The sequence below is a fragment of the Capra hircus genome, chromosome 28 (assembly GCF_001704415.2).
Source record: "Capra hircus breed San Clemente chromosome 28, ASM170441v1, whole genome shotgun sequence".
Lineage (NCBI taxonomy): Eukaryota > Metazoa > Chordata > Mammalia > Artiodactyla > Bovidae > Capra > Capra hircus.
In genome coordinates, this window is record NC_030835.1 from 29,758,605 (window position 1) to 29,772,754 (window position 14,150).

Sequence of the window (14,150 nt, forward strand, 5' to 3'; positions counted from 1 at the left end):
TATTAATTGAACCATAACACAATACTAATTTGCTCTCAGTCCACAGCCATATAAAAGTTACTTTAAATCAATGGAATGATGCCCACCATGTACATAACCGGACCAGAGCAGTTCCATCACCCCTGCTAGTCAGGGAATAAAAACAGGACCAAAGCAGATGAGCGGTACCAATGCCAAGTTCTATACATGTCTATGTAATGGACTTGCTAGCAATTCCATGTCTTAATGAACCATTATTGGGTCTAAAAATGACATCAGACATCCTGTCACAGATGTCAGGCAGAGGGCCTCAGCGCCCTCCAGGGACACAGAAGGAGTGCAAGAGACAGGGCCACATCCTGCATCACCTTCAGTGTCGGTGTGAATGAGGCCGACTTGCGGACACCGCAGGTCTAGGCCCCTCAGAGCACAGTGCGCTTCCATGTTTGTGCCACATGCTGCGTTACTGATCGGTGTTTAGCTTTAAGACATTATATCCGATCCTGATTTTGAAGATAGGATTATATTCATTGTTTCTTGTCTGGATATAGTACCAACGGTTAAAAGAAGGGTTGAGGAAAGTTATGTAAGGGGGCTAATTGCTTAAAAAGCTTTTTATTTACATAAATAGAAAAGTAATCTAATGTGGAAGAATATTTTTCTAGAAAATGACATGGAGAAGCAGATGCAAAGAATATGAGGCTTCTGCAGTCATAGCAGAAACCCTTAGAATGATTGATTATTCCAGCATGGCCAAACATGCCCTCCCTCACTTCTCTTCCTCCAGGAAGCATTCCCTAAAGCCCAGTCCAAGTTAGATCCACTGGTAAATAGTCTACGGCACCTGGCCTGTCTTCTTCTGTAAGCAGCTTTGAACTTTGCTCTCTTCATGGTGGACTCTAAAGTTCATGTGCGCAGAGAATGGCTCTGACTGGTGACAGTCATTATGCCCCATGTAGGTAACAGCTCTTAGCAGTGTTGTCTCTTCATCATAATTTGTTGACTGAATGAAGAAATGAATGACTTTTATCCAGGCATGTGCTGCCACTCCTGGGGATACATTTCCTCAGTAATTTAGTGACCCATATCTAAGAGAGAAAGCAACTTCTAAACAAACAGATGCCACAAATGAGGACAGGAGGTCTGGGAGGCAGGAAAAGGGCATGTGATGATTAGAAATTAGTTTTCTAAAAATTAACTTCAAGATATAGGGTCATTAGAAATTACAGGGATTGCTAAACCTGGAGGGGAAAACAAACAGATATGTCATTGTTTCCAGACATTCTGCCTCATTAGCCCTCAATTACTTGTGCAAATCTGAATAACAAAGGTCCCTACCTTGGTGTGAAATAATGCTGATCCAGACAGATGAATAGCAGATGCCAGAATTCAATGAGTTAAATTACTAAAATTATGGGACCTTTCTGTACGGTCTTTGCAACTTCCCATGAATCTAATTTTTCCAAAATAAAAATTGAAAAAGTTCCTACTATGTTTTCTTTGCGGAAGAAGGGTCAAGTTTATAATTTGAGGGTTTCTTCCTGTAACCTCACAGAGGGCTAGTTCCAAAAGTTGCATGTTCAGATGGAGCTGAACTTTAGTTCCAAGAAATGAATGTCTATATAATTTTCTGAAATATTTCAGTGAGTATATTACAAGTGTGTTATTGCTCCCCATATTCTATGAAAAAAAAACATTAGTTGCTCAGTCATGTCTGACTCTGTGACTCCATGGACAGTCGCCTGCCTGGGGTCTTCTATCCATGGAATTCTGTAGGCAAGAATACTGGAGTGGGTAGTCATTCCCTTCTCCACGGGATCTTCCTAACCCAGGGACTGAACCTGGGTCTCCTGAATTGCAGGCAGATTCTTTACTGTCTGAGCCACCAAATTTTATAGCCAGAGTTAAATAGTATAAGTTTATCTTCTATTTCCCTCATTTCCCCCAATTTATCTGCTACTTAATTTTCTGTTATTGGGAAATTTTCCCTTAAAAACTGAATGAAATTAAAATGATAGCAGTTCTGATTTATACACTTGTAGAGATGCAAAACAGAAATAGTGTTACCTTTCTTTAAAAGAAATCCAAACTTTGATCTGCCACAGGCAGGCTATGGCTTTCCTCTATCTCCAAGGTTGTATGACCTTGGAAAGAATATGTAACCTAAGTTATGTCAACAGAACTGTGCTGGTGGTTTTTGTATCATTTATTTGTCATATCTATTGCAGAGGAAAATTTCTTATCCTGATCTTATAAACAAGTAATGTAGGGCTCAGAGTTCAGGAATCTGTCCAAAGTCCAAGCTCACTGATTTGAGAACTGGATTTGAACCTAAGATACCTGTCTACAAAAACTTTCCACAGACCCATATGAGCTAGCCTGCCCTTTTGAATTCTGATATTCTAAGACTCCATTTTTTCCCACCACTCATTATTAAATACTCCATTCTTAGAAGAGCAAGCTAAGAGAACATTCACATGACCAGAAATGAAACCCCAGATACAGAAATCATCCTTTGTGAAACCTTTAGCTTGTATTTCTTCTGTAGACTATTCACTCTCAAACCTGCAGATCACAAACAGCCTTTAGAAAACAGATTCCATTCAGGAAAGAGAGTCATGGACTCATTTAACCAAGTTATCAAGACATTTATGACATGCATGTAAGAGTGAGGCCAAACTGATCAAGGTGATAGTTTAAATGCTTTAAGAAAAACTTATTTCCTGGGAATGTGATTTCAGTTCTGTTATTTATGATTCATTGTATTATGACATGAATAAGCATTCATATTTGCAAAGCATTTTATGATCCTTCTTGCTCTGTTGCAAAATCTCATTTACAGAAAATGCTGTCACACCTTTTACCAAGAAGGAAACTAAATGAGTTACAAGGTACTTAAGAAATTTGCCATTCATCAGCAAGGCAAGAATGCTGTAGAACATTAGCTTCCATTTCCTATTCCACCGTCAGCAGAGCTTTCTGCTTCTGGAGTGAGCCAATAAGAAGTCATGTCATCTTTTGGATCAGGGTGTTTGCATATCTGTCCACTAAATGAAAGTCGCTCAGCTGTGTCTGATTCTTTGTGACCCCATGAACTATACAGTCCATGGAATTCTCCAGACCAGAATACTAGAGTGGGTAGCCTTTCCCTTCTCCAGGGAAGCTTCCCAACCCAGGTATCGAACCCAGGTTTCCGGCATTGCAGGCAGATTCTTTACCAGCTGAGCCACAGGGAAGCCCAAGAATACTAGAGTGGGTAGCCTATCCCTTCTCCAGGGGATCTTCCCAACCCAGGAATTGAACCGGGGTCTCCTGCATTGCAGGCAGATTCTTTACCAACTGAGCTATCAGGAAAGCCCTGATATCCACTACTCATCCATTTATCATTATTCACTACTCATTATCTATCCACTACTTATTTATCAACCATTAACCAGTGGTTCAGTGTTAAAGAATCTGCCTGGCAAGCAAGAGATGCAGGTTCGGTTCCTAGGTCAAGAAGAGGCCCTGGAGAATGAAATGGCAACCCACTGCCACTCCAGTATTCTTGCCTAGGAAATCCCGTGGACAGAGGAGCCTGGTGGGCTACAGGCCATGGGGTTGCAAAGAGTAGGGCACGACTTAGTAACTAAACAGCAGCAGCAGCAGCAGCAACCCATGTGCCAGCTAGCCTGCAGAGACACTGTGTTAAATAGTGGTTGGTTTTGTCCCTTCTCCCACCTGGGTCTTAGCTCTAAAGCAGACCAGCTAAGTTAATTTGGGCAAGTCACTTAACCTCTCTGAACTTCAGACACTTACTTCACCAAAATGCTATGTGGGCAAAACAGTAATTGACCTGCCGCAAGGTAGACATGCAGTAAGTGTAAATTTTAACCTTCCTCCTGGCCAAACCTATTTCAGAACTCACCTCTCTTTTCCCTTTGATGTCGGTGTATGTAAGAGAGAGGGGAAAAAAAAAACAAACTTGTAACAGATTAAAAGAGAGGGATTCCAGGGTCCTTTCATTGTGCAGGCATTAGAATCATCCTGAAAAGTAAGAAGCTCTTAATACTTTTTATGCCCTTGTCTCCTTTAATTCTGTAGCTATGGAGTGGTTTAGTACATCCTTTTAAAAATCATTTAAAATTAATTTATATTTATTGTTCCCCCATAAGTACCTCTTCTCATATTGAAATGTCCTTGTTTTTCATGGGATCCTGTTGTCATGTTTTTAATAATTTGGGGTCTGGATACTTAAAGACAGATACAGGGTAAGAGTCTACTAAGACTTTGCTTCTCAGCTATGTCAAGTCATGAAGTCACCTGAGTTGTAGGGAAGTTTCAGGGTCCATCCCTGGGCTCCCAACTCAGAATCTCCATTACAGAAGCCTAGGAGTCTCTGCTATGAACACATCACACTGTGTTACTTCTGATGTGGCCAGTTTGGGGGCACACTGCTCTGGGAGCTAGATGACAGAGGAATTGCTAACAGCTTTAAAAGAGATTGAGTACAACACAGAGGGTCCCTGAGTCACTGGCAAATCCTAAAAAACGTCAGAAATTGAGCATGCAGCTTCTCCATTTACCACTCATTTGCTGCATCTGCTGGGTACACCTCACCTATTTGGAGTTGCCTTAGTGCTTCACGCAAGGTAATGTGGCCTAAGTGTGATACAGTGACCTCCATTACACAAGGTTCCTCCTAAACCCACTGCATTTGTTTCCAGGGGCAAAACATCTGTTTCTACCTTGTTGTTGTTATTCAGTCACTAAATCGTGTCCAACTCTTTGCAACCCGCGGACCGCAGCATGCCAGGCTTCCCTGTCCCTCACTGTCTCCCTGAGTTTGTCCAAGATCATGTCCATTGAATCGGTGATGCTATGCAACCATCGCATCCTCTGCTGCCCTCTCTCTTCTTTTGCCTTCAGTCTTTCCCAGCATCAGGGTGTTTTCCAATGAGTCGACTCTTTGCATCAGGTGGCCGAAGTGTTGGAGCTTCAGCTTCAACATCAGTGCTTCCGATGAGTATTCAGGGTTGATTTCCTGAATTGACTAGTTTGATCTCCGTGCTGTCCAAGCTCCTCTAACTCCTTACAAATGTACATGCAGACACCCACCACACTCACAAGCACAAGCAGCTAAGAAGTACACATTATCATAAGTCCCCAGAAAGATGCCTTGCTCCTTCCAGTGGGTCCAGACTGATTGGAGTAAGCTTAATACTCACAGGATACACACGTTACATTTCAGTTTAGGACATATGTCTTGTCTGAAGGGTGTAATTTTATGGCAGAGTCCATGTAAATTGCTTGCACTATGTGGAATCCTGAGCCATTTCTAAAGGAGGACATAATCATAGCTTTGAGACATAAGGAAATAAAGAATCTACTTAGCTGATGGTGATGAGTTGCACAGCAATTGAAACAAACTATAAGAACTTTCTCAGTTGGAGCAGACATTATGAATTCTGGGAATTCAGACTTTTTAAAATAAGCCAAATCATGGGAAAGGAAATATATCTGCTCTGAATGGAAACTTTTATTCTCTGTGAAGTGCTGAATAGGTGAAAACTTGCCCGGAATATTTTCCTGAACAAACTCTTTGATTCCTTCCTGTTTTTTTCTATAGTAAGCTTTTAAAATTATTATTATTATTATTTACTTTTGTTTCCTTTTTCTTCACTAGAGACTCAGTATTTAGGTTTTGATAGAGCAGACGGGAAGGAGATGGTTAAAAAAACAAATGTTGGACCAAGATTCCAGTTCCATCTTTGATCTGAGTTGACCCTATTTCTCTCCTAGTTAACAGTTAACTTGGTAGTGGTTAATCTGTAAAATAAGAATATGTCACTGATCCAATTACATAACCATCTGTTTTACCTTTCTACACATTTCTATGTAGAATATGCCATAATCTCAGTCCTGTGTCTAATAGAGGAAGCAGACGTGTTGACAGTGGAGCAATGGTAGGCATGCACTGTAGGTATCGGGGGAAATGAAAGGAAGTTTCTGTGAGTAGCAAACAGCAAAACAAAACCAATCCCCTGCCCGAGGTGTAGGGATCTCCCCTTTATTTTATAGCAATTGAAACCACCCCAGCGTGTAGACCCAAAGGTAACACTCTCTTATTCCCCACCCTCTCCTCACTTCACCTCCAACTCCAGTCCCCAGTGCTAACAGCGTAGAAGGTTTCTTCTGCAAATTTCCCATATAAAAGTACACCAGCATAGATTATGCTTTTCCTCTAAAAAGGATCACACTATGCACATTGCTCAGCATCCTGTTTCTTTCCTCACTTTACATATATGTCAATCACTACCTGTCTGGCTCCCTCCTTCCCTCACAGCTCACCTCTAACATCACCTCCTCAGAGAGGTGTTTCCTGATCCTCCACCCATTAGACTGTAATCTGCCTGTGGCCGTGACTAGTTTGCTCTCTGCTGTACCCCTGGTGACTAGACCAGTGCCAGCACACAGCGTGTTCTCAGTAAATCCTTGGTAAGTGGATGGATCTGAATCCTCCAGCCACTTGCTGTGGGAGTGAGAGTGTGAATGAACTGATGTATCAAACCAGTGCCCTTACTGATGGGCACACAGGCTCTGTCAAGCTTTAGTCATTCAAGCAATGCTGCTTTGCCTGTGCTTATAAGGGAATGTCTTCCCTGGTGGCTCAGACAGTAAAGCGTCTGCCTACAATGCAGGAGACCTGGGTTCAATCTCTGGGTTGGAAAGATCTCCTGGAGAAGGAAATGGCAACCCACTCCAGTATTCTTGCCTGGAATATCCTGAAAAATCCCATGGATGGAGGAGCCTGGTAAGCTACAGTCCATGAGGCTGCAAAGAGTCGGACACGACTAAGCGACTTCACTTTCATTTCCACTTCATAAGAGAAGGTCAGAAAATGGGATTGCTGGGTCAAGGGATAGATGCATTTTCATTTTGAATAGAAGATGCCCAATTACACTATCAAAAGATTATTGCTATTCACACCCACCAGCAATGACTGAAAGCATCTGTTTCCCCCCAATTTTCTCTTGACATTATTGGTTTTTAATCTTACCTGGAGGTGGGTGTAGCAAGAGGTTGAACTGTGTTTGAATTGGTATTTCCATGTAAATTACGAAGATTGAATATTTTAATATGTTTATTGGCCGTTTTCTGTGAATCTTCTGTCTATAACATTTCGCCAGTTTGCGCTGCTTTCTCTGTCATCTTGTCAACAGCTTGTAGCTGCCGTTAGTATTGAGCATATTAGTTCTTCATTTGTTATGTGTGGCTGTCACCTTCCCACATTCATTTGCTTTTTTGCTTTTTTGTCATTCGTTTGTCATTCGTTTGTCATTCGTTTGCTATTTTTGCCATAGAAAGCTTTACATTTGTATATGGTCAAACTGCCTTTTACAAGGAGCTTAGCTCAGTGCTCTGTTGTGACCTAGATGACTGGGATGGGAAGAAGGTCCACGAGGGAGGAGGTGTATGTATAATATAGCTGATTCACTTTGCTGTGCAGCAAAAACTAACATAAAGTTAAAAACTAACTAAAGAAAAAACTAACATCCCAATTAGAAGAATTTTTTTAGGAAATAAATGTTATTTAAATTTTATAAAACTGCCTTTTAGGCCTCTGAGTATCCATTTTTAAACTTTATTTTTAATTGGAGGATAATTGCTTTACAATATTTTATTGGTTTCTGTCATTTATCAATGAATATGATTCAGAAAATAAATCAGCCATAGGTATGAGTGTCCAGTTTTGAATATGAAAGTTTCTCCTATCCAAGGCTAAAAGATACTCTTGATTTTTTTTTTGGTGATATTTTAATTTTTAAGTAATTAAGTCTCTTGTCCAAAGGGAATTTTTATTAATATATGGTAAGATATAGTGATTGAGCTTTAGCTTTGTTCTTCCAAATAGATTTTCAGTTATATCAATATCATCTTTTAAATAAACCATCTTTTCCTGACTGAATTAAAGTTTAAATGTATGACTTTGATAAAAATATACTAAATACATAAGATATACAAAAGTAGATATATATAGACTTACATATATACTATATATGTATATATGTGTGTATGTGTACACATATATGAAGGTAAATCTATTTCTTGATTCTATTTTGTCTCCCTGACCTACTTGTCTATTCTTATATATTTCTTATACATATTTAATAATGTCTCTTTATATAACTGTTTTATTGTGATATTTATAAGTTTGCAAATTTTATAAATTTCCCCTTCCAAATCTTTTCTAAAATACTTTTCTACTCTTTTTAGTCTCAAATATTATTTTGTTTGTTGTTTAAAATCATTTATTTTCATTAAACCTATCAGAATTCTGCATAAAGTTGGGCTTTTGAAAGAAATCCATTTGGCTTCACTGTAGGAAGTGGACTGGAGAAAGGGGAGGCGAAGACAGGGAGCTGGTTAAGGGGTGGTATCAGTAATGTGGGTTTCCCAGGTAGCACCAAGTGATAAAGAATCCACCTGCCAGTGCAGGAGATGCAAGAGATGTGAGTTCAATCCCTGGATTGGGAAAATCTAAGTAGAAAATGGCAACCCACTCCAGTATTCTTGCCTGGAAAATTCCATGGACAGAGGAACCTGGTGGGCTACAGTCCATGTGATCACAAAGAGTCAGAGAGCTGGTTGAAACAGGGTCTGAACCAAAGGGATGACAGGAGAGTACACCATTTCCAAAAGAAAACCAACTGGACTTTGATCTTTGGATGGAGTACAAAGGAACGTCAGCCAAAGCTAGCAGACGGGAGGACTGGGCAAGGTGTAGAACAAACCGTCTTCCAGAGTTAGGACTGCAGGGCAAGAAGTAGGTTTGCAGGTGGACAGAAGGGAAGATGTGTCCACTTGTAGGTAAATTGAGCTTGATGGATGAAGGCCATTGATGAGTAGACAGATAGTGGTGATGATACAGATAATTTGGGTAATTTAAAAATATTTTAGGGATGTCCCCGGCATTCCAGTGATTAAGAATCCACCTTCCAGTGAAGGACGTGTGGGTTCAGCCCCTGGTCAGGCAGCTAAGATCCCACATGCTTGCAGCAAAAAGAACAAAACCTAAAACAGAAGGAATATTGTAACGAATTCAATAAAGACTTGAAAAATAGTCCACATCAAAACAAATATTTTAAAATATTTTTAAGAGATTTTCAAATAAAGTTCCAGAGTCTTTCACACATAGTGAGGTAGTTACTTTCTTGTGAGGCCCTTCTAATTTATGACTCATTCTTTGGGCAGTTGAGGGCATTATTATAAATAATTACAGAATTAACATATCTCTTCTTGAAGAGCAGAAATTTGTCCATTTGTGGCAAAAGGCCAGTTTTTGAAAATGTTTATTCCTCTTTAGTAGAAATATTTTTCTACAAATACTGCCTATGAATAGCTTTATAAAATATTTTTGCAAAGCTTAGTATTATTTTAAGGTCACTATAATTTTCTCTATGTCATAAAGCTCTGTTTTGACTACTGAATCTAAATAATTTTACCTGTCAGAATTACACATCAGTTTGTCTCAAGGTATTGTGTAGCCATTATTCTCACGGCTTTTTCCTTCATTTTTTCTTTTCAGAACTTGACAGCCTGGAGGAGTTAGGGAAAAAGCGCATCTGCAGGATTATCACTAAGGATTTCCCCCAGTATTTTGCAGTGGTTTCACGGATTAAGCAGGAAAGCAATCAGATTGGTCCTGAAGGTGGAATTCTGAGCAGCACCACTGTGCCCCTTGTCCAAGCTTCTTTCCCAGAGGGTGCTTTAACCAAAAGAATTCGAGTAGGCCTCCAGGTAATGTTCACAAAAAGTTTTCTCTTTGGTATACAGAGAGAGCATGTGAGCATGTTCTGCTCTGAAAACTGCTATCATGACTCATCCCAATGATATATTGCTAACTGAAGCATTGGGCCATTGGGGGAATCATCAATCTATTTTAAATAAAAAGTACAAAGTTAGCTAAGAGGCTTATCAAAATAGGTACATATTTTAGGGTTTTTCTGTTTAGATGTATCACTTGAAACATCTTTTTTTGTTTGTATGATAGAAAAAAAGATGAAAGATCTTTTTTTTTAATCATAGATTACTGGTCTCAGTAATGTGGAGCAACAAAGCACCAAAGAGCACATATACCATTAAAGAAACAAACCATATTTCATTTGGTTTATGATATGCACATCACAAAAATCAGCAATAGTGAAACTTGCAAGCTTTCAAATTTTAGTTCCAGCAAATCATAAATGCTGGGTTTTATCCAACCAGTTGGAACCTGTTTGGTTTGGAAAGCTGGCTGAAACTCTTGGCAAGAATGGTCTTTCTTGAGTTTCTTCATTTCTGTTAGAACCTAGCCAGAACTTTTTTTTTTTCCCTACTGAATAAGGAAAATAACCTGAAATAACTTTGTTTTGTTACTTAATACAGTAATTAATAATTTGACTGAGAGTTCAGTAAGCATTTGGACCTAAAGAGACTACCTTATATTTCAGTAGTATGAAGTTCCCTTCAACTGTCCCCTCATATTGAATATTTTACCAAATAGCAAAGAAACAATAAAAAAAGAAGAATTAGGCTTATTAGACTAGAATTGAGATCCATTGCAATCTCGTATGCCTTTTTGTTACTTAACTCTGGAAACGTCCATTTTTACATGAGTATAAGTTGCCTTTGTAGTATTTTACTAAATGCCCTGCATAGATATAAAATATACTCGACTCAATGTCTGTTGTCCTTTGGATTAGACTGAGAGGTTTCTCTGCCCTGAGATCCGATTCGCCTCTCTTTCATGCAAGCCCAGGCCTGTGTTCTGTTAGGGACATAATCGAGCTGTTATTAGTTCCTGCTACAGCGTTGTATTTGATTCATTCTTTCCTGAAACAGAAAGGAGGAATAAAAGAGACTTTTTTTTTTTTTTGCCCCATAAAATTTTAATAAGTTTTCTTTAAAATAACAAAAGTTCTGGGGGGTTATAGTCTCTTCCATTTCCAAATACCAATAAAGATATTAAAATATGCTAAACTTCACTCAGTAAAACATCTAACATTAAAAAAAGACGGACCAAAAAAAAAAAAAAGAAAAGACGGACAATACCAAGTGTCAGCAAATATGCAGAACAGCTAGAACACTCACACCTGCTGGTGAGAATTAGAAGTGGTCCTGCAACCAGCGTTTTGGAAAACGGTGTGGCAGTTCCGTTATAATGGTGGTCATAGGTGTACCTCAAACAGAGTTTGGCTCTTAGAAATATAACTACCAGAAATCCCTACATATGGCCATCACCAGGCATACACAAGAATGTTAACAGCAGAAGTAAGACATTTTTTGGTTGTTTGTTGTTTTTGGTCTTTTCCTCCTCAACTAAAAAGTCAACTTTCTGATAAGAGAAAAATGTCCAACTTCATTTAAGGTTCTCTCTCTTATCTCTAGGCCCAGCCTGTTCCAGATGAAATTGTGAAAAAGATCCTTGGAAACAAAGCAACATTTAGCCCAATTGTCACTGTGGAACCAAGAAGAAGGAAATTCCATAAGCCTATCACAATGACCATTCCGGTGCCCCCAGCCTCGGGAGAAGGCGTCTCCAATGGGTACAAGGGAGATACCACGCCCAATCTGCGCCTTCTCTGTAGCATTACAGGTTTGGTTACGTTGTTGCTGTTCTTGCTGTTTTTGCCCTAGCACTTGCAATGATTCTGTACGAAGACAGAAAACCTCTAAACATCCCTACCAACATTATAAATAGAGTAGGAAAAAAAAAATACATTTTACTTGTTCATCACCTCATCTCTATTATCCCTGTAATTATTTCTTGAAGATGCTGATAGCATGACCATTAAAATTCAGTGATATCATTTTTCCTGCTTTTAAGTTTAGTGTTAATAACAGAGCTTTTTAAAGGTGATTGAAGTATTACTGAATTTACTGGAGCATCTAGTAATCTCTCTGTGACTTAGGTTACTGACCTAGAAACACCCTGTAAGCTACAGGAAATCAGATGGGCTCTGGGGAAAACAGAGGCTCCCACAAAGGACCAAGAGTAGGGAAGAGCCCAGTGAATACAGGGTTCTTTTTACCTACTCTGTTCACAAGTGTGATCCAAGAGACTAAACATGCAGGGTTTAGGTGATAGGCATCTTTTATGGTAAGCTCCCAGAATCCAGAGCTAACGCATCATCTGATTAACCTAACATGATGTTTAACTTAACGTCCAAGGTTAAGAAAGGTTTTCTCATTTGTTTTTTTCTAAAGAATAGTTTTAATGACTGGTTCCCTTTTTAGCCTGGAAAATTAAATGATTCAGGCAGTATAAAATGGACTTCCTCTTAACTTTCTGATAGTTCTTGCCATTGTTGTATTTTAAAAAATCATATTGTCTACCTGAAGCAACAAATCTTTGCACTTGTAGATTGTGGCTTAAAATGAAGTTGTATGCCCCAAGTTTAAGCCATTCATTAGTATCTAGACAAACAGAAAAGTAATTTTTTTTCTAATCTAATATTATCTTATAAGGAGATCACTATAAGCTGGTAAAAGGAAAGTAGAGAGGAAAACCACCTTTAGTGCATGTCATTAATTGAAAGTGTTTGAGTTTTACAAGTTACTGGCTATACAGAAAAAACAGGATGATGATAAAAATTCTACAAGGAGCATATCTATAAAAAAGTCAATATATCTGCTATTGTTCTCTCAGGGGGCACATCACCTGCTCAGTGGGAAGACATCACAGGAACTACTCCTTTGACATTTATAAAGGATTGTGTCTCTTTTACAACCAATGTTTCAGCCAGGTATGGAAATAAAGGCTTTCAAAAAGCACTAGGAATTGTTTTTTATTACCTTTTGGAAAGTAAAAAAATGTTGTGCTTAATACCAGTATGATTATTCTTTAAAATGTTGATGGTAAAGTTGGGCCTAACTCCAAAAATTTTAAATTCACTTGGATGTCATCTTATCCAGTCCTCACAGGAAGCTGTAAGATGGTAAACTTGCTTCTTCCAGTAGAAATTCTTAGCAATTCATAAAAACTAATAAGATTTCCTTTCTTTCCCATTTTCTACCATAAAATTCTTGTTCCTTCCAAGATGAAGTAATAAATTCTTAAACAGGAGTAGAAAGAAAGGTTTATTATGGGTATGTATAAGATGGGAAGGAGAGTTTTATGGAAAGGAAAATAGAGGAAAAAATTCCTTAGCATTTTCTTAGCAAAATCATAACAAATAATAAATGTAAGGTTTCTTTGTTTGATAAACACAGTAAACATCTTTGCTATTTGTTTAAATGAACAAGTAATGTTTTGGTTTAGTTCCTTTATATACTCTACTTTTCATAAATGGTAATTTTTTTTAAGATTTGGCTTTGAAATCTCATTTTTATACTTTTGTTACTGTTTTGTTTTTGTCTTCCTCAGATTTTGGCTTGCAGACTGCCATCAAGTTTTAGAAACTGTAGGGTTAGCCACACAGCTGTACAGAGAATTAATATGTGTTCCATATATGGCCAAGTTTGTTGTTTTTGCCAAAATGAATGATCCTGTAGAATCCTCTCTGCGATGTTTCTGCATGACAGATGATAAAGTGGATAAAACTTTAGAGCAGCAAGAGAATTTTGAGGAAGTTGCAAGAAGCAAAGACATTGAGGTACCTTGTTTTCAGCAAGTTCATTCTATTACATTCTCCAGATACGGAGTTTTCCATTTTGAGGTCATAATATAGCATGTACTATAAATTTCAAGTTCGTTGTTAATTTTAGTTTTTGTTTTAAAATTTTGATACAGATTCACTCTTAAATAATTTTAAGTATCTTTGAGACTACTTTAGTTGGTTAAAATGCACCACCAAGGACTCTTAAATGATTTTAAATATCTTTGACACTATTTTAGTTGGTTAAAAGGCACCACCAAAGACTGTTAAATAATTTTAATATCTTTGGGACTATTTCAGTTGGTTAAAATGCACCATCAAGGAATCTAGCTCATGATCATAAGTTTTCTATGGCTACCTGAGTTATTATCATAGTCATTGTCTATATACATCACCATGATTTTCCACTTTTCAAACCAGTAATCAGGTAAGTATCCAAGAGTCCAAAACAACTTTCAGACTCTATGGATAAGTGATTGATGTCAGGCACATTCTCAAATATGTTTAAAATTGGGAGAATAAATCTATAATTCACTTACATGTCCATGTTAC

At 38.2% G+C, this 14,150-nt stretch overlaps 1 protein-coding gene across 2 annotated transcripts in view; it reads left to right on the forward strand.

The window, feature by feature from the left end:
- The window catches only part of ANK3 (ankyrin 3), a 750,492-nt gene that overhangs the window by 674,679 nt on the left and 61,663 nt on the right, over nucleotides 1–14,150 (forward strand). For both annotated transcript variants that reach the window (XM_018042183.1, XM_018042184.1), the window contains 4 exons: nucleotides 9,548–9,759; nucleotides 11,389–11,596; nucleotides 12,650–12,746; nucleotides 13,367–13,595. In XM_018042183.1, coding sequence (XP_017897672.1) covers nucleotides 9,548–9,759; nucleotides 11,389–11,596; nucleotides 12,650–12,746; nucleotides 13,367–13,595 — 746 coding nt within the window. The remainder of the gene's footprint in view (nucleotides 1–9,547; nucleotides 9,760–11,388; nucleotides 11,597–12,649; nucleotides 12,747–13,366; nucleotides 13,596–14,150) is intronic.